Source organism: Anastrepha ludens, chromosome 6 (assembly GCF_028408465.1).
Source record: "Anastrepha ludens isolate Willacy chromosome 6, idAnaLude1.1, whole genome shotgun sequence".
Taxonomy (NCBI): domain Eukaryota; kingdom Metazoa; phylum Arthropoda; class Insecta; order Diptera; family Tephritidae; genus Anastrepha; species Anastrepha ludens.
In genome coordinates, this window is record NC_071502.1 from 97,133,126 (window position 1) to 97,159,208 (window position 26,083).

General features: G+C 34.6%; 2 protein-coding genes across 8 annotated transcripts in view; both read right to left on the reverse strand.

Annotated features, from left to right (window-relative positions):
* The window catches only part of LOC128868919 (sterol regulatory element-binding protein cleavage-activating protein), a 35,976-nt gene extending 27,184 nt beyond the window's left edge, over window positions 1-8,792 (reverse strand). The window contains exons 1-2 of one of the 6 annotated variants that reach the window (XM_054111529.1): window positions 8,458-8,791; window positions 6,800-7,369 (exon numbers count right to left, since the gene is read on the reverse strand). In XM_054111529.1, coding sequence (XP_053967504.1) covers window positions 6,800-7,065 — 266 coding nt within the window. In that variant the 5' untranslated portion in view covers window positions 7,066-7,369; window positions 8,458-8,791. Of the gene's footprint in view, window positions 1-6,799 lie in introns of all 6 variants that reach the window. The other 5 variants (XM_054111528.1, XM_054111527.1, XM_054111526.1 and 2 more) reach the window with 5 other exon arrangements.
* A 2,120-nt stretch (window positions 8,793-10,912) lies between these two features.
* On the reverse strand, window positions 10,913-24,251 carry LOC128867622 (transmembrane protein 164). Of its 2 annotated transcripts, none has more exons than XM_054109031.1 (5): window positions 24,042-24,251; window positions 17,612-18,055; window positions 17,350-17,542; window positions 11,721-11,821; window positions 10,913-11,645 (listed from the first exon to the last, which is right to left on the reverse strand). In XM_054109031.1, exons 2-5 carry the CDS (start codon window positions 17,939-17,941, stop codon window positions 11,070-11,072), a joined length of 1,200 nt encoding a protein of 399 aa, XP_053965006.1. In that variant the 5' UTR covers window positions 17,942-18,055; window positions 24,042-24,251; the 3' UTR covers window positions 10,913-11,069. The 2 variants fall into 2 exon arrangements, with proteins under 2 accessions (XP_053965006.1, XP_053965007.1); XM_054109032.1 differs by lacking the exon at window positions 24,042-24,251 and adding an exon at window positions 21,479-21,914.
* Window positions 24,252-26,083: the final 1,832 nt, after the last annotated feature.

Consider the following 26,083-nt stretch of genomic DNA (forward strand, 5'->3'; position numbering starts at 1 on the left):
AGGTATTTACTTGTTTGAGGAAACGAATTTTACTCATTCTCATTACATCGGAACCCAAAATTCGCAGCCTTGCACTAGTAAAAGCAGGTTACTCACAGAGAAGGTGCTCAGTACTATCCGCCTCCTCCAAGCAAGACAGGCAAATCGGGTCCTCAATGATTCCAATGGTGGTCACATGTTGATCCCATAGATTGTGTGCTGTAATAACACCGACCATCAACCGTACGTCGTTTGTTCCAAGTTTTAGAAGAAAGTCCGACAGTTTTCTGTTCGGGCTTGTCGCAAAATACTTTGCATTTCTGCAGCGTTCCAGACCGTCCAACTGCTGAATACACAAATAAAACGAGCAACTGTAGATACACCTAATTCTCTTTTTACACGATAGATACGTTCCCAAAAAATTCGTGTAAAAAGCGAATAAGTTGAAAAAAATATTAAAAAATTCTTTTTAGAGTTAACTTTATTTCATTAAATTCATTATAAGAAATAAATTATCAAAGGGCGAGATCAAAATCTACCGAGTCTCGAAAGACTTTTCCTTAGACTATTTAAACGCTTCGTGCATGCATCGAAAAATCTGCCCCTATTTGCTCTTTTAGCTTGAAGAAAAATTCATGAAATATTGAAAACAGCGTTAAAACAAAACAATTCGTGTAAAAAAATATATTTTTTCCTTTTAACTTGTGTTAAAAATTATTCGTGTAAAAAGAGAATTAGGTGTAAATGTAAAATATGACTGATTTCATTTATAATAAAAGATCTTTCAAAAGACGCGCCTAGCTGTTGTTTTAAAATAAATATTTGCCGAGAGTAAACGCGAAAAAAGAAAATCTGTAATGGATTTCAAACGTAATAGTCTGATTGCATTATATAATATTTGGAATGAAAAAACACAACCAGCGATTTTTCGTGAGCTCGAGCACTTTAAAGTAAATAAAGTTTTTGTTTATCGCACCATTACTCGTTACAATGGCCATGTAGGTGGTCATCAAAAGACTGCAACGACACGTGAAATGGTTCGAAAAGTGAAGAAGCGACTTGAGCGAAATCCCCGACGAAGTGCCAATCACCGTTTCGAGTGAACCAAGTATGGTAAAAAAAATCTTCCGATTTTCGTAACGTCCACACAATGGCTCTCAAATTCACCAGACGTGAATCCGATGGATTATTCTCTTTTGGGTCATTTTGGAGAACAAGTTCAGAACTAAAAGATTCACCAGACTTGAAGCCATTGTCGGCGAGTGGGCCACACATTCGGGCAGCTTGCGATTCGTTTCAAGGCCATAGTCAAGGCAAAAGGTGGTCATATCGAACAAAACTAAAATGATTCTTAATTTTGTAGTATTTTCACACATGTTTTATTTTGAATTGAATAAAACTAATTTTCCAAACTAAATTTGTGGCCTTTTTAATAGGTTACACTTCAAGTGCCGGACCCTGTACATGTAAAACCCACCAAACAATCGATTTGCTAATTGTTGAGATCGCCGAAATATCGATGTTGAAGGTTATTCAACAAATGTCCAGTCTCTGGGCCAGTGTTATCCTCGGCAGAACCAGTTTCTTGAAATTTTTTCACCAAAATTTGAATTGTGGACTCATTCGGACGATGATTTCCACCAAAAAAATAACGAATTTGGCGATATGTGGTTCTTAAGGAAATGGTCGATTTTCATAATACGTTTCAATAACTGAACGTGCTATTCTACCGTATAAAATTGTAGATCTAGGAATTATTCACTACTGACATCTAGGCGTCACTTTTGAAAGACCCTTCACTTGTCTGACAGCGCTGGGGCTTAAATAAATAAATTATTAATATTTCACAAATAGGACACAAAATTTATATTCCCTACTAAAACAACGCCTTGCAAAATTTCCCAGTTGCATGAAACCGAACCAACGCGAACTGGTAGGGAGTTTTCCTTGCAGGGTACATCCACATAGATTAGTATATATGTATGTATGTATACATGGCTGGTGTAAAATGGAAACCAATTCCACTATCGGTAAATTTCTATAACTATGCAGTGGAACTTTGCCCTTTCAGTCATTGCCTTTGATTTTTCTTATAAAAAAAGAATAAAAGTAGTATTTTACGAGAGGCTGACTAGGCTGCAATAGTAGAATTAAAAACAATTACGTGATGTGACGTCAAATACGTACTTATTTAATAATGCTTTAAGTAAACTACAAACATTGCAGTTTTTTATAAAAAAAAAAATAAATATGTATGTATATATTCTTTCCGCGTAAAGGGAAATTATTCTATATCCGCTGCTATATACAGGGCGTTTTTTAAGGTATAGGGTTTTATGAGTTACACGCGTGTGATTATACGAGTGGTAAGGAAAGAGAAGGAAAAATTTATGACAATAATGAAGGATAATAATTTAGAGGATGACTGAAGTACGTTACCTTGGAGTACCTTTGAAGGCTATATGTCATAAATAGTACTCTAGATGTTGCTTTTCAGTGTTGAAATAGTTGTTGGCTTGTTCGAGTAAGCCAATATATTCAAATAGTCCTATCAGCTTCAAATCATATCGCTCGTATGCTTGAAGAACGTCATTACCCCAAATATATATATTTTTTTTAATTTTGTAGAAGGGAATTCTCTAATCTATAGAAGATATTGTGCACTATTCTTGAAAGCCATCAGGTGCTATAAAAGCAATTGCCGATGAAAAGATCAGAGCTGAAAATAAGATTTCCCCTTACTGACACAACAATTACTCGTACAACGGTCCATTAACGAAATTCAATGGTTGTTCACCTCAAATGTTCTAACTCGAATTGGAAAAACAAGGACAGGGTTAATCAGAGAAATAATAAGTAATCATTATGTGTGGTAGATTGAAAGTCATTGAACAAAACAAACTCGCCCTTAGATCTGTAAATATACGATCGGTCAGACATTCATTACACATTATTTACATATGTATGTATGTATTTATGTACTGTGGAGTGATTTTTTCAGAGCTTGTGGATTTAAAATGATAATACAACACAGAAATATTGGAATGAAATTTTTTGTAAAGGGTTTTTCAATAAGGGCGGGTAGATGTTGAAATGGAATGTCGTGGCGTTTGCTGTGTGGCACGTAGCCCCGTCCTGCTGGAACCACATGTCGTCTAGGTCCATATGGTTCAATATGGGCCATAAGAAATTGGAAGGGCCACCACGCCTACCGAAAAATGGGCGCAATGCGAGCAACATTTGCGTTAATGAACACTCATTTTGATAATAAAGTTTTATCATTTGAACGTGCTGTTCAATCGTGTAACTTGCCATGATGATTTGGCATAAACAACTGAATAATAAACAAAAGATTTGACAGATGTCACCAAAACAAAATGGCTGCCACAGGGCGCCAAAATCGACCCGCGCTAATTGAAAAACCCTTTATTATAATTTGGTACATAATTTCATAGCACTTTTACAAGTTGCATGGTCCCTTCGATCAATCCAATAAATAGATTGTTAAGCGCGCCGTATGATAAGTTGTGCCGTCTTGTCGGAACCAAATGTCGTTGATATTTAGCTGACTAATATTTGAAAACAAAAATTCAGTCAGCATGGCTCGATATAACTCGCCATTCACCGTAACAGCAGCTACTTCCTCATTTCGAAAGCAATAAGAATCGATGATGCTGCCAGCGCTCTATGAACTTCGCGAAAAGATTTTTTTTTTTGTTTTTTCAAAGTAAATTGCAACAATTTGGAAACGTTGCTCTGGCGTTAAACGATTCACGATGACTTGCCAAACTTTACTGCAGAAATGTCAACACAGTTTGCCTTTCTCAGCAGCCAAATCATAGTTATCGATATCGATAGTTCTCATGCAGCTAAAAAAAACACCCTTCATATGTATGTCTATGTATGTATGTATATATATAAACAAAAGTGGAACATAACATATTCCGCCATATTGAGTTAGGTTAAATAAATCAATCACTTCTTGAATTGTTTTTAGTTTCTCACAAAAAATTCCATTAGATTATACAAACTACGATTGCGATAGGACATACATAAATACATGTCTTACATTCAGCTTTAATAAGCAAATATGACTGTACGAGTATGTACATTCATATGTATGTATATGTGCATATTTGGACAAATATAACTTGAAGATGAATAAAATGTATTTGTGGTCACTATCAATGAACGAATAAGTCGAAAATCTTACTTTCGGGAAAAAGCACTTTGTACATAAATATGTATGTACATATGGTATATCTGTAAGCTATACAGAAGCCAATATGTTAAGCCGGTATGTTTGTATCATTCAAAGATTTAATTTAAAAAATTAATATAAATTAAATTAATAATTATATCCAATGATTCATGCAACATACATGCATGGCTTAAAACTATTTCCACTGTAGATGTTTTTAAGTTTTATATGACTCAAACACATCCCTTTTTTTTTGTTGTGTTTGGACGGACACACTGAGACAGGCAGTAAGGATATACTGTATATTTGGTACCAATTTAATAGAATATAATTGGCGCTTACACCCTTTCTTGGGGAGCTGCTCCTTCTATTTGTATGTAGTTGCGACCTAGAGTTTTAAACCGACTACGAATGGCAGATATTTTTTTATATTTAATACAAGTAGTTATGGAAATAGTTGCTTTCCAATTGGAGGAAAGTTGTTACTGCCATTACGCGCGCGGTAAACTTCTCCATTAGTGATGCAGCTAAAAATTAACGTTAGAGATTTGAGAAATACATTAGTGCTGAACTTAACCTTTAGTTTATTGAGTCCACTTAGCAAACAATCACTCACTAAATAATATTTCAAATTATTACTAACGTGTATGCATTACAAGTGTACATTATAAGGCACTAAGGGTTCACGTGTGCACAATTAGCTCTTCATATAATAATTTCAAAGCTGGCACCAGCTAGTCTACTAATTTGTTTTGAAACTACTTGTTGCATGATGGATAAATGGGATTGAAACAAAATACGTGCTTGCATATATGTACATATATACGAGTATACCTGCGCATTAGGGTGCATGACACCCCACACAAAAAAAAATTATAGGCAAGATTTTTCAATGGGAAATATAAAATGTGCTGTATTTTAAGACCTTCGTCAACAAATTTCGGAAAAATATTAAGATTTACGTGGAACGGTTTGATTTGTAAGTACCTCTAGCAAGTACCTGATTCCGTTAATATTTTTTTTTCTATTTATGTGCAAAGCTTTTAAACTTAAGGGGACCCGGTGGTCTAGAGCACGATTAAAAATAAATAAAAAAAGACGATATTTCAACTTTTCGTTTTCATTACTACATCTATTTAGCATGCAAAAATTTATTTTTTATTTGAAAAATAATATTTATTATTATAAAAATGCCGCTGAAGATGACTCTCTCGAAAAGTCGGACCCGGACGGCGTAAGTAATTTCGAGACATATACTCATCTGAAACATAAAATTCAAGAAAGAGTGCAGTTATGGTAGAACAAATCGAAGAAAAATTAAAAATTGACAAAAAAGTTCGTAATCGGGTGTTTTTTCACTAGTTTTTTTGTGTAAAAAATAGGAAATTATTTAAATAAATTAAATTATGATTCCAGTGCCGTCTATAGCCATACAAGTTGTGAACAACGTAATTAAATTTCAAGTGATTCGGTTGAAAAAAGTCGTTTCGACATAAATGAGTTTAAAGTTTGACCCATGAGGAGCGCTGAACCGCTCTCTACCTAGTTAATGGGCTGTAGAAGCTATAATATTGGGAGTTTCCGCATGAAAATTCCACAGTATATTCTTAAAACACTATACTCTCGAAAATATCGATTTTTTGAAATTTCTAGACCACCGGGTTCCCTTATGACTTCTGCCAAAAATTATCAGAAAAATTTTAAGATTTACGTGAACCGGACTGATTTGTAGTACCTCAAGAAATCTCATTATTGTGATTCCGTTCACAAATTTTTTTAAGCATTTACTATATGCAGACATTTAAAATTTAAATTCTTCTATCATTTGAAGTGCTTTTTTGGAAAAAAAAATTTCAAAAACTAATTTTACTTATAAAAAACTCAACTTTTGAAGGTGAGGAACCCTAATGTACACACAATTTAAATATTGTTTTAAATATGTACATACATAAATACATATGTACATGCCATATCAGATGTTTGGCTCATGATTCCGTCATAATTAAAGGTTTTCTCTATCGTACTTAATCATGCAATTAACAGAATTAACAGCTACTAATTTGTTGCACAAACTAGGCTCACTTTTAAGACGAAAATCCATTACAGGCTATTAATTTGCTTGAAATTTATGGGCATTATACCGAAATTTTAAATGAAATCGCAATAACATTAAATAGTAAAGCAAACACTTAAATTCCTAAAATAAAATTAAAAAAAAAATATATATATATATATAGTAGTGAATGAACGGCATTTCAAAGTATGCCAGTTTATAAATTAAATTATACTCTTTCAGCTGGCAGATTTGTTGAACGCACACGCTGAGCTCAGCTTAATTAAATATTTTAATACATGTACATGACAAATGTTTAATGCCAGGAATTAAAAAACTATATGTAAGCAGACACATATGAATATACAAACATGTGGCATACCAGTGCATTGTGTCAAAAAGTAAAACGCGTGTGTACCTAGTTCACACCGTAACACAGCTAACATTTGTTTTTGCTTTATTTATATTTTTTCTAATAAATTCCTTTATTCAAAATGAATATTAAACATTTGCTTTAAGTTTTTTATTTACTTGCAATAGGTACGCAGTATTTTGTATTTACTCACCACGACAGTAAAATAGCCATAATGGCAATGCTGGTGGCACATGTTGGATAGCTGGAGAGGAAGAGCCCATGTTTATAGTAGAAATGTGAAACAGCATCAGGAAGACCAGACGAGTTCGGTGTGGTAGTATGTTTGTGTGCTGAACTCCCACTAAGGTTGCTAGTACTACCGCTTCCGCCGGATGTTGTGGTCATTGTTGCTGGTATTGTAGTGTATTTATATAAACTCGAATTACCAAATGCTTTGGAAGAGTCAGCAGCTGGCATATTAGTACGTTATTTAACTTCTATGTATGTTTGCTTGTCAACCGGCCTGCGTCATCGCCGGCGTAAACGGCTACAAGTAGGTAGTTGATCGAAGCGGTAGATATGTACCTCCTCAACATGTGTTGCTTATTTTTTTATTTTTAAACATATGCACTCACTCACTTAACGTGCGACTGATGTTTACACGACACTGTCGGGTTTTGCGCGAAATTTTGTTTATTTAGAGAAATGGTAGTACATTATTGTTGTTGCAAATTCTTGTGAAGGATCTATTTGCTTTCAACTACTATTACCTATTAGACACCTTTTATGCACAATAAAATAAACACATGCGTACCTTTTTCTTTATTACGCAACTTAACTATTCATTTAATTGCGTATAAATTTGCATTATCAGTTTTGCACTCTTCGCAACTTATGAACAATATCATGCATTTATTAACAGCAGCACCCGTTAATTATGCCACGATACTATCGATTTTTATTTTTCATTTTGAAATTATTTCAATCGATTTTTAAATTAAAAACTTTATAAGCAAATGCAAAAATCATTTTCCTTAATGCACTACTAACAATTAATTCAACCTCACTATCATCCACTCAAAAGTTGACACCAGTACACTCAGTTTCCAATTGGATTAAGACACTTTCATGCTCTATTGCGCTTCTTCCTCCCTACTATTATTTTGGCTTTCAATTTCATTTAATTTCATCTTATTTATTTTCACGGTTCGCGTTATTGTTAACAAATTAACACTAACACAAGCATACAGTACAGAAATATTATGCGCGTTGATATTTTTAAATTATCAATTCAAATCACCATGCCGGTCACCGTAATCAGCGCTTCTGCAATCAGTTGTTATTAGCTAGTCGTTTGCATGTGTGTTAATTTTATGGTTTTACTTCCATGGCTTGTTGTTATTTGCCTGCGCATTGGCACTGCCACTACCGTCTGGACCTTTAGTTTTCGGTGGCTTTCACATACTATATGGTTGGGAGCGGACACATGCAATTTTCCTTCTCAAGGGGGCGGGGATGGTGGGAAAATTAAATGAATGTATAATCGTTGTTGTGCGATAATAGAAATACGAACGAAAACGAAAATGACGTGGTGTTATATGATGATTGGTCGATTACTTGCTGAAGTGCAAATCTTGATCTTTTATTTCATCAATTCGCTAAGAAAAACAACAAATAACCTCATTTTGCCAGCCCGTATTTTTGCCTTTCGAAGCCAAATTGAAGGCATACAACTTGCGTGAATTCTTTACAGTTCACAAATATACTTTTTTTTTTTACTAACATTTCATTACCGGACCACGGCGTACAGAAACTTTTATTCTTGTTGCCGAACTGCATACGTATTCGCAATGCCTAAGAATTTCTTACTTTTGCCACTTTGAACGATCCTTTTTGCGCTTACATGCGAGTATGTATGTAAATTCTTTCACAAGTGGCCTCGACATTCAACGACGACATTAATCACCATCTGCTTTGCTATTTTTTTGTGAAAATTCTTACAGTGCACTTTTGTATTGAGCTTTTAATTTTTTATACACGCCCGCGCTCTCAAAATTGCTTTCAATATATATATATATATATATAATTTATCACAAACAGTATATCCAAATCGGTTATATATTAAAAAATTGTGTGTTTACATACGCGCTAGCGGAAAAATGTTCTTTCAGCGAACAAACAGCGAAATGCAGCAAATGTCTTGCCAAATCGGAAAGAGCAAAAATTTCGCTTGTCGTGGCTGCCAGATGTGCTAGTTGAATCAGAAATTTAAAATCTAATTTAAATACATTGTTAAAAAGAGTTTAGATAAAACAAAAATGTAAAGCATCGCATATAAAAGTATTTATAAAAATAAGATTTGCTTCTATTAATAGAAAATACTTTGCATTGTTCGCTTCAAACAAACATTTATAATTGGTGGATTATGTATGGCAACATGGCTCTAATAAGAATTTATGAGCTTTTAAACAGCTGTATCGGGCGAATCCACACAAGGTGAAATCGCTATACAAGCTGATTTTGTTTGTTTGTTTTTTCTTCTTGCGATTTGCGATTTGAAATGCCAAAGAGCTCTGCTTCTTTCTTGTTGCCTTACTTGCTTGTTTCCATTCTCAACCATTACACATTCGAATGCCTAAATCGGAAAAATAAATAAATAAACATGTTAATGACGTTGTTGCTATTGCGAACTCACCTTGTATGAATTCGCCTTGAGCTGTGCCTGCTTGCAAATGTTGCGTTGCCAGCACGTTGAAACGAAATAAATGAAACGTAATAAAATAACTAAAGAAAAAAATAACGTTAAAAGAAACTATATATTAATAGTTTTTTAAAATATGTTTTTACCTTTTTTATTTATATAAGTATTATACATACTACACATACGTCTTTGGATTACAGTCATTTTTGAGTATAACTTTAGTTTTATCATTTTTGGTTTCATATTATATGCTGTTTTTTTTGTTTTTTGTGAATAAGATATTTCGCAATAAGCCAAACATATCTACATAGAATAAATATTATACGCTATGAACGGAATGGCATATATGTACATATATTTAAAAATTTTAGTATTTTAACATTTTAAAATTATCATTAAAGAAATCACAACTTTTACGCACATATCTGCATACCCTCCCGGAAATTAATTCAATATCTGTACATTGTCCGACCAAATTCATTAAATTCATGACTGGGAGTAGAATGGTTTGCAACGCGCTGCAAGAACATCGAATTTACGACTTCGTTTGGGAATGCTGCCGAATTGATGCGATTTAAATCCGAATCATTCCGAAAACGTATAACCGACGCACATATAACGTATACTAAACGTTCTCTGCGACTGTCGGAGCAACAACCACGCCGTTTGTCAAGCAAATCGGTAAAATTTTTTGGTTTCGGTTTATGGCATAGATGCAAAATATAAAAAAGATAAGGAGAATATGCCCGAATGTCCGAATGGCATAAATGAGCTTTTTTTGTACATAACAAAAATGCTGAAATTCGTTTTTGGTCAGACACTAATTTTATACTACATAGTTGTTATTTTTTTTTTAATAATTGGCAAGAAAAATTGATACAAGATTACTTAGCAGTATACATGTCTATGTAAGTATCTAATATGTGTAAGCAGTTCTATATTAGCATATAATTAAATCTTCCTAACGACGTAGCAACGGTTATTCTGAATAAAAATTTATGAGCATTAAAGTTTATAGGATTTGATTTTTCTGGTTTTCCTTCTCATACAGTTTTACATTTTTTAAAGAACCCTAATTGTACTATATAATATACAAATTTGTTAATTTTGTTTTATATGCAATGCGTATTTGAAACTGCATGCAAAATTTTGTATGCGAAGTAAATTTTTATTTTTTTAGTTCCCGTGTAGTTGGAATAACTATTAACTTTTCAATTAAAGCAACCTCAGTTTCATCGGTTCAAACAATAAACTAATCCTGTGTTAATGTACATATTTCTCTTTTGAAGATATCATTATACCTATACATATGTAAAATAAAACCTTGCAGCACAATCCAGGTCCGATGGTTTAATTTAACATTAAATATATTAATAAATTAAAGTTATAAATAAAATACATATGTACATATGTATGTGTATAGAGTATGGCATGAGAGAAGATACTCTTTCCTATTTACATTCCTCATAATTTTGCTTTCTATTTACGTATTTATATACTTTACAGCCGTATATGTAAAAAGTTAAGTTTTATTGCCATCATATTTTTGAATTTTTGCTTTGAATTTGAATTTTGCTACACTTCCAACTGCCGGAATACTCAGGTACATTAAAGCATGACCGCTTGCTTTTCTTGCTGTTTAGTCTCAAATACAATTGACCTTCCAAATTAATCGCACTTTTTTATTGCTTTTCCAATATTAACGTATGTATCTTTACTATGAGCATGAAATGGAAATTTTATGAATCCACCAACATCTATCACATATTTTCGTTGGATACTAGTCAATTTTTGTTGGCATTGTGTACTCATCATTTGAGGCAATTGTGGCTTTCGCGCATTCATTACTTTTTAATTCCCCCATCCTCCTATGATCATCATGTCTTCCTTCTTTAGTCACATTTTCAGAGTTTATTACGCTAATGGAATTTCGTTTTAAACTTCGCATAACCGTAACAGGACCAGTACCAGCTGCCACTGCTGCCGCCATTTCGGCAACCAAAGATATTTCATTCAGCGGTGAATTATTTGAAACTTGTGGTAAGGAGGAAGGTGTCGTTGGTACCGATTTTGATAAGAGCTCACGTGTACTGCGCAGGTGCGAACTAAGCAACGCTTCGTCGGACGAGACACGTCTATCGGCGTTGATGAGCTTATTGATACGCAACTCTAAACCGGGTTTCACTTTTTTAGCACTGAAGACCGGTGTTGGTTTGCTAAACATAATTACAGTTCCTTTATTAAGTATGGGACACAAAAGTATTTCATGCATCGTAGCTGCAATTCGATAATTTTGCCCCTGAAAGGGATCTGATAGAGCGGCACAGAGCATATGACTGAGATTGATGCCGGTGTACTGGAAAGGAGAGAGAAGATAAGAGATTAACATGAAGCAAACGGTTAAAATATGTATTTAACTCATTTCATTTACCATTGATAAAGTACTTAAAAAGGCAAAATGATAGAGCAGCATTGTCGCGGTACCGATAGTAGTCCAATTGTAGTCGTGGATGTGCTCAATTTGATAGGCACCTAAAATTATTTAAGAATATTTGATAGAAGCTTCTTTTTTAGGTACGTAATTTGCAAGATAAATAAAATATGCATGTGTTGGGAAACGACATTCATCGGGAAACTCTCACCACCTTCTTAGGCTCCCGACCCCCGAATGCCGTTATCTGAGTCCAACCACCACCAATCGCAGACGAAGAGCTCCAACTTCCCCGAGAGTCCCGCGTAACCTTGGTACAATTACGTTCTGGATATTGTAGCAGGTTAAACTCCTACTTATTCAGAATCGACGCCGACATACTAAACATATGTCCAGTATGTGAAGGCACCCCGCACGACACTAACCACCTTTTCACATGCCCTATTAAACCCACTCATCTAACACCCGTCTCCAGGGCCGTAGAGAGCATATCCGGGCCCGGGGGAAAATCCGGGCCCCGGGGGAAAATTGCAAATGCGGGCCCTTTCAAATGATGTCTAATTCATATAAACACGTATAATCTCGAGTCCGGGCCCCTCTGAAAACTCCGGGCCCGGGGGAAAAAGTACCCGTCTCCCTCTGGACCCAACCCGTCGAAATAGCTAGTTTCCTGGGCCTACCGTTAGATGAGCTAGACGAAGACGACCGGTGATTACGCTACACTGACAGGGCAAAGGTACTGCTACAGCAACAACAACAACAACAACAACAACAATGCACGAGTTGGGGGAAATACATTTTTTAAGGCGAATTCATTAAAGGTGATGACACTAGGCCTACAACAACATTTTGTACTTTAGAATGTCACGTCACAGTAGAAGTTAAATAAGTGATTTATTTATTTAAACAAATTGCTAAAATAATAATTGCATAATAAAATTGCACTTTCTCATTATTCGATTTATTTTTAGAAAGCCTTTTGAATTTAAATTCATTACAAAATTACAAATTTGAATTCAAATAATACCAAGGCGCGTTCATTAAAGGTGGTCGCACTAGACCAACAACAATGTTGTGTACGTTTGACTGTCAAAGAAAAGTATTGGTAGTTTAGAAAACAAAGAAAGAATTCGCCTTACTTCATTCTGGGCTGACATGGACACGGTGAAAGGAAAGAAACAAATCAGCTGATTTACCAATACCGCCTTTAAGGGGACAGATAACTGTAAAATATTAAGAAAAAAATTTTTTTTCATAAAATGTTAATATAATCCTTTAAGAATATGTCAAACAATTTTTAGAACGTAAATTTAAGTAAAAGATATTGACCGATCTCCCTGAAATTTTGCACACATCTTTTTTATGATTTTACTTTCTATGTGAATTTACAATTCGAAAATTTTATTTTTTATTAATTCTTTATTAATTTACAATTTTAATTTTTTCGAAACAAAAATAGTGGGAAAATTCGCCCCAAAATTCATTTTTTTAAGCATTTTATTCTGCGACTTTTTTTTTCGTTTATTGTATATAGAAATTATGATATTAATAAACAAAAAAAATTTTGGTTTTTTTATTCAGGTCACTGACGTTGATGCTACAATGCCGATTGAGAAGCCCCGCTGCGACCTTTCTGGAAGAATTGAGCATACATCCTCCAGTTTAAATGATTAAAATAAAAAAAATTTATATTATTTTAATGCATAAATAAACTGTATGCCAATTTTGAAAAAAATATTTTATATTAGATACATTTTTTTATTTACATTACATTTTAAATCATTTTAATGAAAATCAGGGGAAATATGGCCGTTTACAGGTATCTGTCCCCTTAATAGATTCGCCTTGAATGTACACAGCTACATTCTCAGCAGATACTGGAAAAAGGAGCTCAAGAGCTCAAGGATTTCTGTGAAGACTATGGTCTAATTATATATTGAATGGCAGAACAGCTGGTGATGAGGAAGGTTATTTGACTTACATAAGTGCAGTTGGTAATTCCGTAAACGATATATGCGCAGTTTCCCAAGAAGGTTTGAAATATATTGAAAGATTCGCAGTTGAATCAAAGGTATGGTCTGACCACATGCCAATTAAATTAATATTAAAAACAAATATGGTACTAAACGAACTGAAAAACATCAACTTATTGCCGAATGTAGTGCTTAAAGGAAAAGATAAGATAAATTTTCAATTAAAACTAAACCAATACCTAAATAAGTTTAAAAACCGAGGAGAATTAATGGATCCGAAGAAGCTTGCCAACGTAATAAAAATGTCAGTGCCACAGTCACCTGCCAGAAATATTAAAATCACTTTTAAAAATGCATGGTTCAATTTCAAATGTTTTAAGGCTAGGGAGCTATCCTTCAAATATCTGAATGACTTTAGAAAATCTAACATTGAAGACGATAAGCAAAAATATCTACAAGCAAATCAATTTTATAGAAACGCATGTGAAAAAGCAAAGAAAGAATATTACGAAAAAATTTAAAAACGAATCAACAAAACTGCAAATGCAAAAAAATGGTGGAGTTTAGCGAAGGATATAAGAGGAAAGTCATTTCAAGTTGGTACAAATATCACTGCGAACGATTTTAAATACTATTTTCAAAGCCTACTAAACCAACCGCAATTAACAAAAGACATTTATTACGCACCTGCGCTATGTAAAGATGAATATCTCGATAAAGATATAACATTTATGGAAGTTGAAAAAACCATTGAAAATGCTAAAATCAATAAAGCGCCAGGAGAAGATAGAATACCTTATGAGCTGCTAAAGTTTGCTTCGCCAGAATTTAAGTTGGAGTTAACAAAGGTATACAACATAATTTTTGAGATCGGAAGAATCGATGACACATTTGAAAAAACGATAATTTTCCCAATTTTTAAGAAGGGAGATGTAAAAGCAGCCAGTAACTATCGGGGAATATCGTTTATGAATTCTATCGCGAAGGTGTTAATGGGATTGATAAACGCAAGACTTGCAAATTGGGTAGAAAAAAACAACGTGCTCACAGAATTCCAAGCCGGCTTTAGAAGAAACTATTCAACTGTAGATAACATTTATAATCTTGCGTCTATTGTACATCTAAAGTTTCATGAAAATCAAAAAGTTTACGCATATTTTGTTGATTTCAAAGCGGCGTTCGACAGGGTGCCGAGGAGACCGATGATTTATAAACTTCGACAGATGGGAATATCTAGCAAAATAACGAACCTCATAGAAAATATTTACGATAATACTAGATCTGCGGTTTGGACGGGAAAAGAAGTATCCAATTATTTTGAGAGCTGCACTGGTGTGAAACAAGGATGTCTGTTGTCGCCATTATTGTTCATTTTATATCTAAACGATTTGCACGACTATTTAGAAGGTGGACTATTGGTTGGGGTCATGAATATACGTCTTCTCCTTTATGCCGATGATATTGTTCTCCTAGCGGGTAACCCTAAAGTCATGCAATCCATGATTAATAACCTGGAGAAATACTGCGCTGAATGGAATATGGAAGTAAACCCAAATAAATCGGAGATGATGGTCTTTAGAAGAGGTGGACGACTTTCCCAGGCTGAAAAATGGTGGTACCAAGGTAAAGAAATTAAATTGGTGGCCGAATATAAATATCTTGGTGTCATTCTCACACCCAAAATGGCATTCGGCAAGCACTTAGAAGCCAGAAATACTTCAGCAAAAGCTAGTATTAATTGTACATGGAACGATTTTTTAGCGAAGCCATTCATTTCATTAAAATCAAAATGGAAGCTGTTCCAAGCGGTATGCAGAGCGATCCAAACCTACGCAGCGCAAGTTTGGGGATATGTCTTATTCGATGAGGTAAATAAACTTCAACGTTACTTTATTAAAAGAATCCTCAAACTACCCGAGTTCACTCCAAATTATGCAATAACATTAGAAACTAATATAGAAGATAGCCACATGTATTCTTTAGAATTACAAATGAAGTATATCTGGAAAACTATTTATAAATATAATTGCAACAGACTCCCACACAAACTAACACAAGGCATCTAAAGTAAAAATGTGTTTTTGCTTAAACATCTGAACGACATGAGAATGGAGTTCGGTCTGAAGTTTGAAGAAAACATCACCTCTATAGACTGGCAAGAACGCTGTGTGCAACTTCTTACCGAAATGAAAATAAAAGATATCAACATGGCAAGGCAAAAAGCACAGTCAAGCGCGAAGCGAATTTATAAACATTTAGACTACTCAAAAGGGGAATCATATATTAAAGAAGATATGCGGCTAGCTGATATTACGACAATTTTCAAAGCAAGATGTGGTTTACTGAAGCTAAATGCAACTACGTATGGAAATGGTCAGAAAATATGCACCCTCTGAAATTTAAACCAGGAAGAAAATATGCAGCACTTCTTAGGAAGATGTCCGGTACTGAAGGAGATCAGAATAAAATACCTAAACGCAGCGAAGCTAAATGAAGCAGAAGTAATAGATATACTTAATGGTCATAATTGGAAAAGACTAACTTGCTTTATATACTCAGCCTTACGCTATAGAAATTTTCTTATTGCAGAGTTCAATTTTTGATTAATTTTTGAGTTGTGACAGACAACATTGTTATTGCCACACATTTATTATTTCTTTCTTTATGTATTTATATATTTAAACGAATTATTGTAAAAATGATTGAAATGTAAGATGAAATATTTATAAATAAATAAAGAATTACTACTACTACTACTACTATTTATGTGGCGCTCACTTAACTTGGTCTCCCTGTTCATCCAAAAGTGCTCAGTGGGGATAAGGTCTGTGTTCTGTGGAGAATATATATAATACTTATACATACAAGGAGCTACCATATAACTAAATAAATGCTGTTGCTTTTGTTGCTGTAAAGAAAAACCATCAAAATTTGTTTTGGAAATATTGCCTTTTTCCCTGCCATTCTTCTTCGCCTTCTTAATTGGAGCGATTTTGGCCGAGTTTAACAAAGCGCGCCAGTCGTTTCCTCGTCATTAGGGGGCACAAATAGAGAAATGCTGCAGTAGAGAAATTCTCACTGTATTTACGAACTAATTTAGAGCCATATAACTCCGACATAATTAGGTTTGAATTGAACTTTAACATAGGTATCCCGATATACTGGTTATTCATGAAAAATCTTAGAAAAAGAAGTCTATTATTTGGTGTTTCATCATAACCGGGGTTTCGAATCTTGGTATTACCGAATCCCATTCGGCTACGCCGGTCGCCGTTTTAGCCTTCCTTATTTGTTATAATTAAAGGGGGCTATTGCGGATTTGGTGGGCCAATCAACAACAGAGAGCTTTGGGCGAGTTGTAAGCAATGACCCATTCCAGACTGAAATAAAGCCGGGGGAAGTGGAGGTGGATTGGCCATACTCTTCGAAAGGATTCCACATACATATGCAGGCAAGCACTCGATTGGAACCCGCAAGGCAGTAGAAAAAAATATGCACTCGGAAGAGAGCTCTCGAAAAAGAACTTAAATCTACAGGGAAATCTTTCATAGAAGTCAAAGTCATCGAAAAGGATCGTGACCGTTGGAAGCGCTTTGTAGAGACCCAATGACCCATCAGAGAGGACAGTAATTAGGAGGATATAGGTAAGTACTTACCACTTTTTAATATATACACGGGAATCAGATATAATAGGGCATGCTGAATCCAATAGGTCGCTTGCTCAAAATGAAGTGTGCGACATTCCACTTCCGGAAAAAGAAACGCCAAAAAGGGACCATTTAAATTATTCATTTGTATTCTGAATAATGCTATCGTAGTTTTACTAGGTTTCGCTGCCAACAGATAGATCTGCGAATAAGCCAAAGAGGAGTAATAATTATTTAAAACTTGAATTGCTTAAACAAATTTATCCATTACCTGCACCAAAGTTTGAATATGGCATGGATTCAGGACGTATATCATATTTTGATTTGCAAATTTAAAACCCATTTCCACACCAAATATAAAAGTCATCAATATTAGTAGCATTAATCTTATGGCAGAGTGTGGCTTATTCATTTCCTTTGGCGGTGGCACTATAATCGGGTCCATACGTTTCGCTGCCCAGTATATTAAATAGATGAAGATTAGACTAAGTACTACCGATTCGATCCATCGACGGCGATTCGTCATATAATTAATGCATTCGGGGCCCGCTGTACGTGGTATTTCATCGTTGACACCAGCAATGGCCCAACTCCAATCCATAATAACGAAATTGAAGACGGTGTCCGAATGTGTGTGTTGCTTATAATGTGTTGAAATACGAAATGATTTTGGGTTCTTAAGCGTTAATTTCTAGATTCACTTGCAAATCATATCCTAAAAAAAATATTTAAATGTAATTGTACAATTATTTAGACATACATATAAAGCATTGAATAAAATGGAATCTAATATTAACCTATAGGTTGTACATGTTGAAAACCTCTTCGAGTGCTAGTAACTCTACTTGACGTGCCCTATGATTGTCTTAAAACGGCTGGCAATGTTAAAAATGTAAATTACCCACATAATATATATATTATATGCAGGAGCGGTCAGAGAAAATGCTGATACAGGGATGAGAAAGTTTGGCTCGCTCGCGATAATTTTCTGATATGTTTAATTTGTTTTCATATCAGTTAAATGTACAGATTCAGTGTTAAATATGTGCATATGTCTTTTTTTGAAGCTAATCGTTGATATATTAAAGATTTTTCATTAAAATGGTTTAAGCAATTGCAAATACCTCTAAAAGTATTTGTGTTATGATGCTCACTTCTTTAACTCACGCGTTCTCCAACTAGCCAATTAAAAACTATAACCAAACTCTTCTCAATAGCAGCGTGATACCTTCCCCTCCCACAGAGAGCCACATTGAACTCAAATAAATAAGTAAATAAGCGCGCTCCTCTTCAAGCTCAGCTCTATCAAACACAGACAAAACTTTCGCGTAGAACTTTTTATTTAATTATTTTGCTTATTAAATATTTGCAGAGTAATAGTTTTGTTACGTTAGACGGCGTTTAATAACTGCAAATGTTTAATCGCGTTAAATTAGGGGTAAAAATATGATTGAGTGAGATTCTGCCAACTTAAATTGGCTAACTGATACAATACGTTTATCGACATCATTGGCAATATGCCAAATGTCCACTTGTTAGTCGAAGAGATGGTATTTGATTGGAGAGAGCAGTGTTTAGTATTAAATTGTGGTTTGATATCGAAGGGCGATTAAACTATGCGCATACAATACAATTTTATTTAAAAAAAATTTAGCTTTTTTTGTATGCATAAGTGCCTATAGGTATACTAGTATACAAAAGTGATGAAAGTGATGAGAATAACTGCTGTACAAAGAGTGCATTTTAAAGTAAATATAATTTTTCTTAAATAGGTATTTATAGGCGTAAAGATGTAGGTACCTCTGTTTATGGAATTACTTCAAGACGCACAACAAAAAATGGGAGGAGGAGCCCGCCCAAACAGCCAATGGAAGGATGTAAGCGCCAATTATGTATACATATACATGGTGGCACAATATTAATCATCCGATTTGGTTTTTTGTTTTTCAATAACTTTCTTACTAAATAAAAATAAATAAAAAACAGTGTTTTTTAATTGATGGAAATCTTAATTTTTACCTCTACTACATTGCTTGTATATTTGTATACTGCAGCTGCGTGGTACGACACCATTTGCAAAAACTCTAAATCTTCCGATAGGGTGATTAATTTTGTGCCACTTTGTACATTTCTTATCGTAAACAGAACAAAAAAATTGGCGTTTGTTAACCAGGTAACATTTATGTTAAAGTAACAGAATGTAGTGTTAGGCAGGATTTTTGGTAGCGTCTTTCCAAGGTTATGGACCAAATTTTATTAGCTAGCGAATAATTACAGGTTTGCGTGATTTTATCCATATTTTCTTTAACATAAAAAAATGCCTGAATGGCATCGACGAAACCAAAATTAAGCTAATTAGCTGTTACAGTATCGGCACCACAAAAATCATTCACAAGTTCAGCGACCTGGCTTGCATTTTCGCCTTTATAAAAAAAAACTGTAAAATGTACCGAATGTTCTCTATGTTGACTTCCATTGTTAACACCCTGTTACTCCCAACTGAATGAAACAAACAAAAAACAGCAACATTTTTTTAGTGTCAAATGTCATCTTGACAACGAGCATAACTTTTAAATTATTTGATCGAGACTTTACGAGATATCGATCACTACAGAAATCTACCGAGAAAATTAAGGATTGCTTTTTCCCCAATAATATATTTTCTAAATTACACTTAACAATTTCCGAAATGCTATTGGAAAAGGTGTACGGTTGGGAGAATACAAAAAGTTGCTCATATCGCAATGAATTTGACAGAATCAGCTGTTGAGCTGATTTAATTGTAAAATTTTGTTTAAATTTTTTGCTTTTTATTACTTTTTTATTACCTTTGTTTACCTTGACAAAACCTAATTTTTAATTTTGATGTACTGTGTCGCTCTCTTTTCAGTTCACTCACACAACTCACCTACCCTTAGGGGGCGGTAAAGTTAAGCTTATTTCACTACTTCAATCAGCGAAATCTTGTATTATAAAATGTTTGCAAAATACGAAGAAACTACGAATTAATACACGCCCTGTAAAACCACAAAAAGGGGCGCGGGGCAATTTATATCAAAATACATCAGTTGTTTATACGAGTAAGGAAAAGGCTAAAAGTGCGAACTAGTAATGGTCCTAAATAGATCAGTTCAGAATTAATAATTTTCCCCGCAGGGTAATTTCCCCCAGCCAGATGTACTTATGTATGCATACATATATGTACATATGTATGAGTATATGAATGCACAGATTTAGAGGCAAGCTAACTAAAATTATTGCTGTCGCGCTTTTTGCGAACATGGCGCTATTATAGGCCTTTGTTGTTGAAAAAACGATTAGGGTGGTCACAAGGGTAAGTGCCACATTGTTGTGTGTCGTAAACCTTAAACGTCTAAAAATATATTCAGGGGGTTCCGCAAGGTGCCGCCCAAATCATATCATGGGTTTTCACGTGGTTAAAAAATGTTTGGTTTCAAGTCCGCTAAACAATTATTTAAGCTTTAAGCAACACACAAAAGGCTATGCAACACTTACAACACCTTGTGAACCACCTATATACATATTGATATTAGATCCGTTTTACATGCCCAAGCTCCTGGGAAATCTTTTTTTATTATTTTTTGTAGTTTTTGTTTACTTTTTTTTTGTATTGAATCAAATTTTTGTTGGTTCTTTGTTTATTTCATGTCAAATGCAAAAAAAAGAGATGCCAGAAGCAAGCAAAGAAACTTAAAACTACCAGACGGTACGAGCTATAAGCACTTGTTTATTCAGTTCTCGACACCTTCTCATTTGTAAGCGAACAAGGTATATAAAATAAAAATGTAATACTGTCTAGTACACAATTGCCAAATGTGATTGACGTACAAGCCATTTGCAGAAGTTATTAATATATAACTAATTCTGCGCCACCTTGTATATGTAGACTTCAATTCACGACTTGAACCGTGTAATCGCCAGGCTTAGTGCATAATAACCGATTCGAGGTATGAATTGCAACAGAAATGCTATTTATTTATTCAGGTACAGGCATGTATTTATGTATGTAAATAATAAAGTTGTATTTCTTTATATACCCATATGCATGTACGCCTTTAGCGTGTACACATTTTAAAACATTCATTAAATTTATAAAAATACTTCACAAAGCCTTTACCAATCCAATTTGCCCAGAGCTTCAATGCTTGCTGTTTCGATTTTTCAATGCAAACGCACACATAAAACCACTGTGTGGTATACATAGTTGTTGCTGTACTTGCTACCGGCCATCACGGAAGAACACAAACGGTTGCACGAATGTCATATTTTTGCGGAGAATCGATATTTGGATTTTATTTATTTATTTTTATTTTACTATGCTATCTTTCACTTGCTTGCACTAAGCGCAATCACAGCACAAAATACAACAAAATAATCACAACTTTGGTTTAATCAACTAATTTCCTAAACGGTTTCATCATTCGCATGCAATTATTTTCTTGTAATTTTTGATATCCAGACTTAAATTGTGTGTACATATGTATGTATATAAATAACACAATTTTAAGTCACTTTGTGGACATCCGCAATAACGGTATCTAGACTACTGTTGCAATTTTAACCAGTGACTGCCGCACTGTATGACAAATTATTTGCCTGCCCGGTCAGTGTATCCTGCCATTCCGATTACATTGTTGTGCACTCACAACGGTACTCTTTAGGCGAATGCATTTTTGCTCTCTTGAGCCATTTCCTCTTACAATTATTCGTAATTTGGTGTGAATGCGCACGTTTGAATTTTCATTGTCAATGCCGTTATAGGGCGCTCATTTTGTGTCTGAACATACATCATTTCATTTCATTTATATATACATATGTATATGTATGTACATATATGTATGCGTAGTCACCAAAATATCCAAATACCATAATTAGAATTTTTTCGTAACTTGCTTTAATATTTCTATGTGTTTTGCTTCTCTTTGTAAAATATAAAAAATGCTCATGGGGTCCTGTGTGTATTCTGGTAAGGTATGTATGTATGTATGTATGTAGAAATGTGTGCATGAACATATGCACATACTTGCATATAATTAATATACACGCATAAACGCGTTAATTTGAATGGGTGGTTGGGCTTCCCACAGTCAGTTTCAGTTGGTGGTTGAGTGCGATTCAGTTGCATACATATTTTTGTTTAGTATATTTTTAGACATCCCTTAACCCTTAAAGAGCATGCGAAAGAATGTTTATTTGCAGACAAAAACTGTTGCCGCTGTTCTTACGAGGTAGCCGATGTTCTTCGTCTGCAATGGATGGTGGTATCGATGAATGTAGTTCAATGCCTGCCTATATACTGTCCGATCCAGTAGTTGCAGTCGTGTTTGTTCCTGGATCTCGTCGGTGTAGTTAAAGAGATGTCTCCTGACTCACCTGGAAGGTGGCTCAGGCATTGGCAACTGTCTGCAGGGGTGATTCCTGCAGAGTTGCTTTCTGAGCATTTTTTGGTAGACTTTTCTACTTTAGCGACGGCGGATACTTAACTTAGAGAGCTTCTTCATTAGTACAGCGCGCTTTGTATGGATGCGAAACATTCCTCATCTTACCAATTATTTTTTGTACTCAGTAATAGCGAAATACTTCTTCAGCGGTGACAGAGAAGGCTAAAAAAAGAAAGTGCATTCACGGTTTGTCGCGCCACCGAAGCTTACGAAGGTAATTCAACACACAAAACCCACCAAGTGGCTGGATTAATGGATTAAAAATCGGCGAGTGGGAATGGCAGTCTATTGACGAATCTGTTGTTCGTTGTCTTTTCAATTTAAAGCATACTTATTTTGATTTTCGAGTTTTTCAGACTGCCTTTGAGTATCCTTATGGGTCTTATAGATCGTATTTTGGGACCAGGCGAATTTTGTCAGCCAAAATCATAAGGCGTATTTTAAAAATTGTATAATTTTGGTGTTTTATGCTCGGAGATTCGAATCACTTCCGCACTACGCACTTCCAAATGCTAGTCACGCATAGTCACGCACCAACCCATGTGCCCACGGCGGCCGTAAATCACCTTCAAAAATATACTTTTGGTCACCTCGTCTTTCTCTTTCGCCATGGGTTTTAGTAACCATCGGATAAAAGGTAAAAGAAGAAAGTATTCACTAAGAAATACAGACACTGAAAGAGCTTAACAGATTTGTATTGACAACCTTCCAATCACATCAATGTGTTGACCTTGGAAAAATATTAAAGTTCAACGAACAAGTAGACAAGCTCACAAGCAGAGTTCGCCTGGATGTGCATAGTTAAAAGGGCACTTTACAGTCTTCAATACATTGGTGGTGCATACTAGAATGATTATTTAATTACAGCTTTTATGCAAGTTTCTAATACTTTATTTTTTATGTTTTATATAAATATTTACTTAACTTTTTTAAGATTAGTTGCAAGCTATTTAATAATCTATATTATATGATTTCATGAGTCTCCAAAAGGCTAAATACAGAGCTGTATTGAACTGATGATCATAACAATGAAGCAATAAATTAATTAACACCGAAACTCATATCAAATGGAAATTAAATACTTTCTCAAAACCCGAAATATGTTCCAACAATTTTTACTTCTAATGGTTTAATGATGATTTTTTATTTTCACCTTTTTATATAAATAATTTCAGATCAGAAATATTGTTTTTCACACTATTTATACCTACATATATTTGTATGCTTGTATATACGTACCTAATTTTCCTATTGCTAATTAATCTTTAATATGCATCTACTGTTTAACCACACACACAAATATGAACACTCTGTACCTCGTGTAATAAATAGCACACACAACAATAAATGCAATGGCTCGTCTTCGGTTGTCGCGCACTTTCAGCGAACAGAGACAAATTTTTGTAAACAAAGTACGACCGAAGCCACTCACTGACTGACTGAAAGCAATGAAATTTTCCAATTAGGTCGACGGTCATGAAACGACATAAAAAGGAGAACACCTTAAAACAAAGTGGACAGTGGACATTCAAAACAGAGAATATGTGGCACAAAACAGAAAAATACATATTTAAATAATAATAAATCTTCTAACAAAATCAAAACAAACGAAATTGATGCACGTTTGCACGGTCGCTAATGTTATTTGTGTTTGCCGGCTGGCCACCTGCAAGCATGATTACACGCGCAACCTATGCAAGCACCGACGAATAAACACGAGTACTCTCTCCAGTTGACAGGTAGGGGTAATTCCTCTACCATATGTTTTTGTTGTGTTTACGTTTACTTCTACATATTTTGTTATGTTGAAAAGTTTCTAACTACATCCATACATATATATATAGGAATACCAACTATTTATCGCTGAAGTCTCTGAAGAGAAGCAAAGAACGATTGCTTAGTAGTTGAAAAAATTAAATAATGTGCATGTGCTGCATCGTCGACTTGTGTTAAAACAGCTGTTGAATTCTCAAAGTTAATAAATGTAAATATGTTACAAATGTTTTAAGCTTCTACTCGTATCATATTCAGAGTGTTTTCTTTCATTTGTAAAGGAATATTTCCAAAAAAATGTTACAAATGGTTTTGTTCCCCTTCAAAGTTACTCATTCGTGCTGGTGCATATTATGCACTTATGTTTTTTCCGCATATCATGCGTGATATTTTCTGCCACCATGGCGTATGAGTTACATATATTTGAACAAACTGTATAATCACATATATCTATACTTATTGCTACATATGTATGTATGTAGTCTTCGCTTTGTACGTTTCCCCTTTTGTAAGTTTTTCACGGGAACTCAACCGGAAAAAATGTAGTCAAATAATATTTTGTACATAAATATAGAGTGTCACCTTAACTCGGCCTATTTTCAAATTTTAAGTTTTGATGCTTTTATTATAGTAAATAGTGTAAGCGTGAACAATATTCGATAACCTCGTGATGCAATTTTCGTTGAGACTTAGACATAGTTGGGCTCAATTTCATGAATGGCGTTTCAAATCTTTTCTTTGAGTTGATGAACTGTTACTGGGTATAGTTCTACTCTTCTACTTAAGAAAACTCTAATGAAATAAATCGCCGCAGTTCAATATAATGACATTTTCGAATACTCTCTGCAAAACTGTCACCAATTCGATAATAGATTTCCATAATTCAAAATGGCAGATTTGTTAAAAAAGCAGAAAATACAGCTGGGAACGATAGAAACTACGTCCCAATACCAGACCATGACGAGGTAAGAAGAGTAGCTGTAAATGTAATTGTAACTGCATAATCATTTTATTTAATATTACTTAGAAACGACCAGCAAGCGAGCAGTGTAACGGCATATGAATATCGCGCACTGTGCTTTGGACAGCACGAAAAGGCTTAGCTTCCCCATCACTGTTGATTAATAATTTCTGGATGGTTAATAATTGCTTTTTGGACTGTATATACCCTATGATCAGAAAGTACCGGGAATGTTTAATTTAAACGAACCGCGCACGTGGGAACCGGTTCATATTTTTTTCTTATGTTGCTAGGACTGTAAGACACACATTTGTCACTATTTATCCGCTTTAAAGCGTCGCAAACGGCCGAAAATGAGGGCAAACAATTCTTGAATTTTGCATGATCACAACGCGCCATCGCACCGAGCCCAAATCGTGCTGTATTCTTTATTATACAACCTTTGAAAGTTTCTTAATTTGCTCCTGCTGGTAGCAGCAGAAGTGGAGAAAGAATTTGGGCTTGGAATTGACCTCAAAATGTCTAAGAATTAAAAACTTGTGTTTGT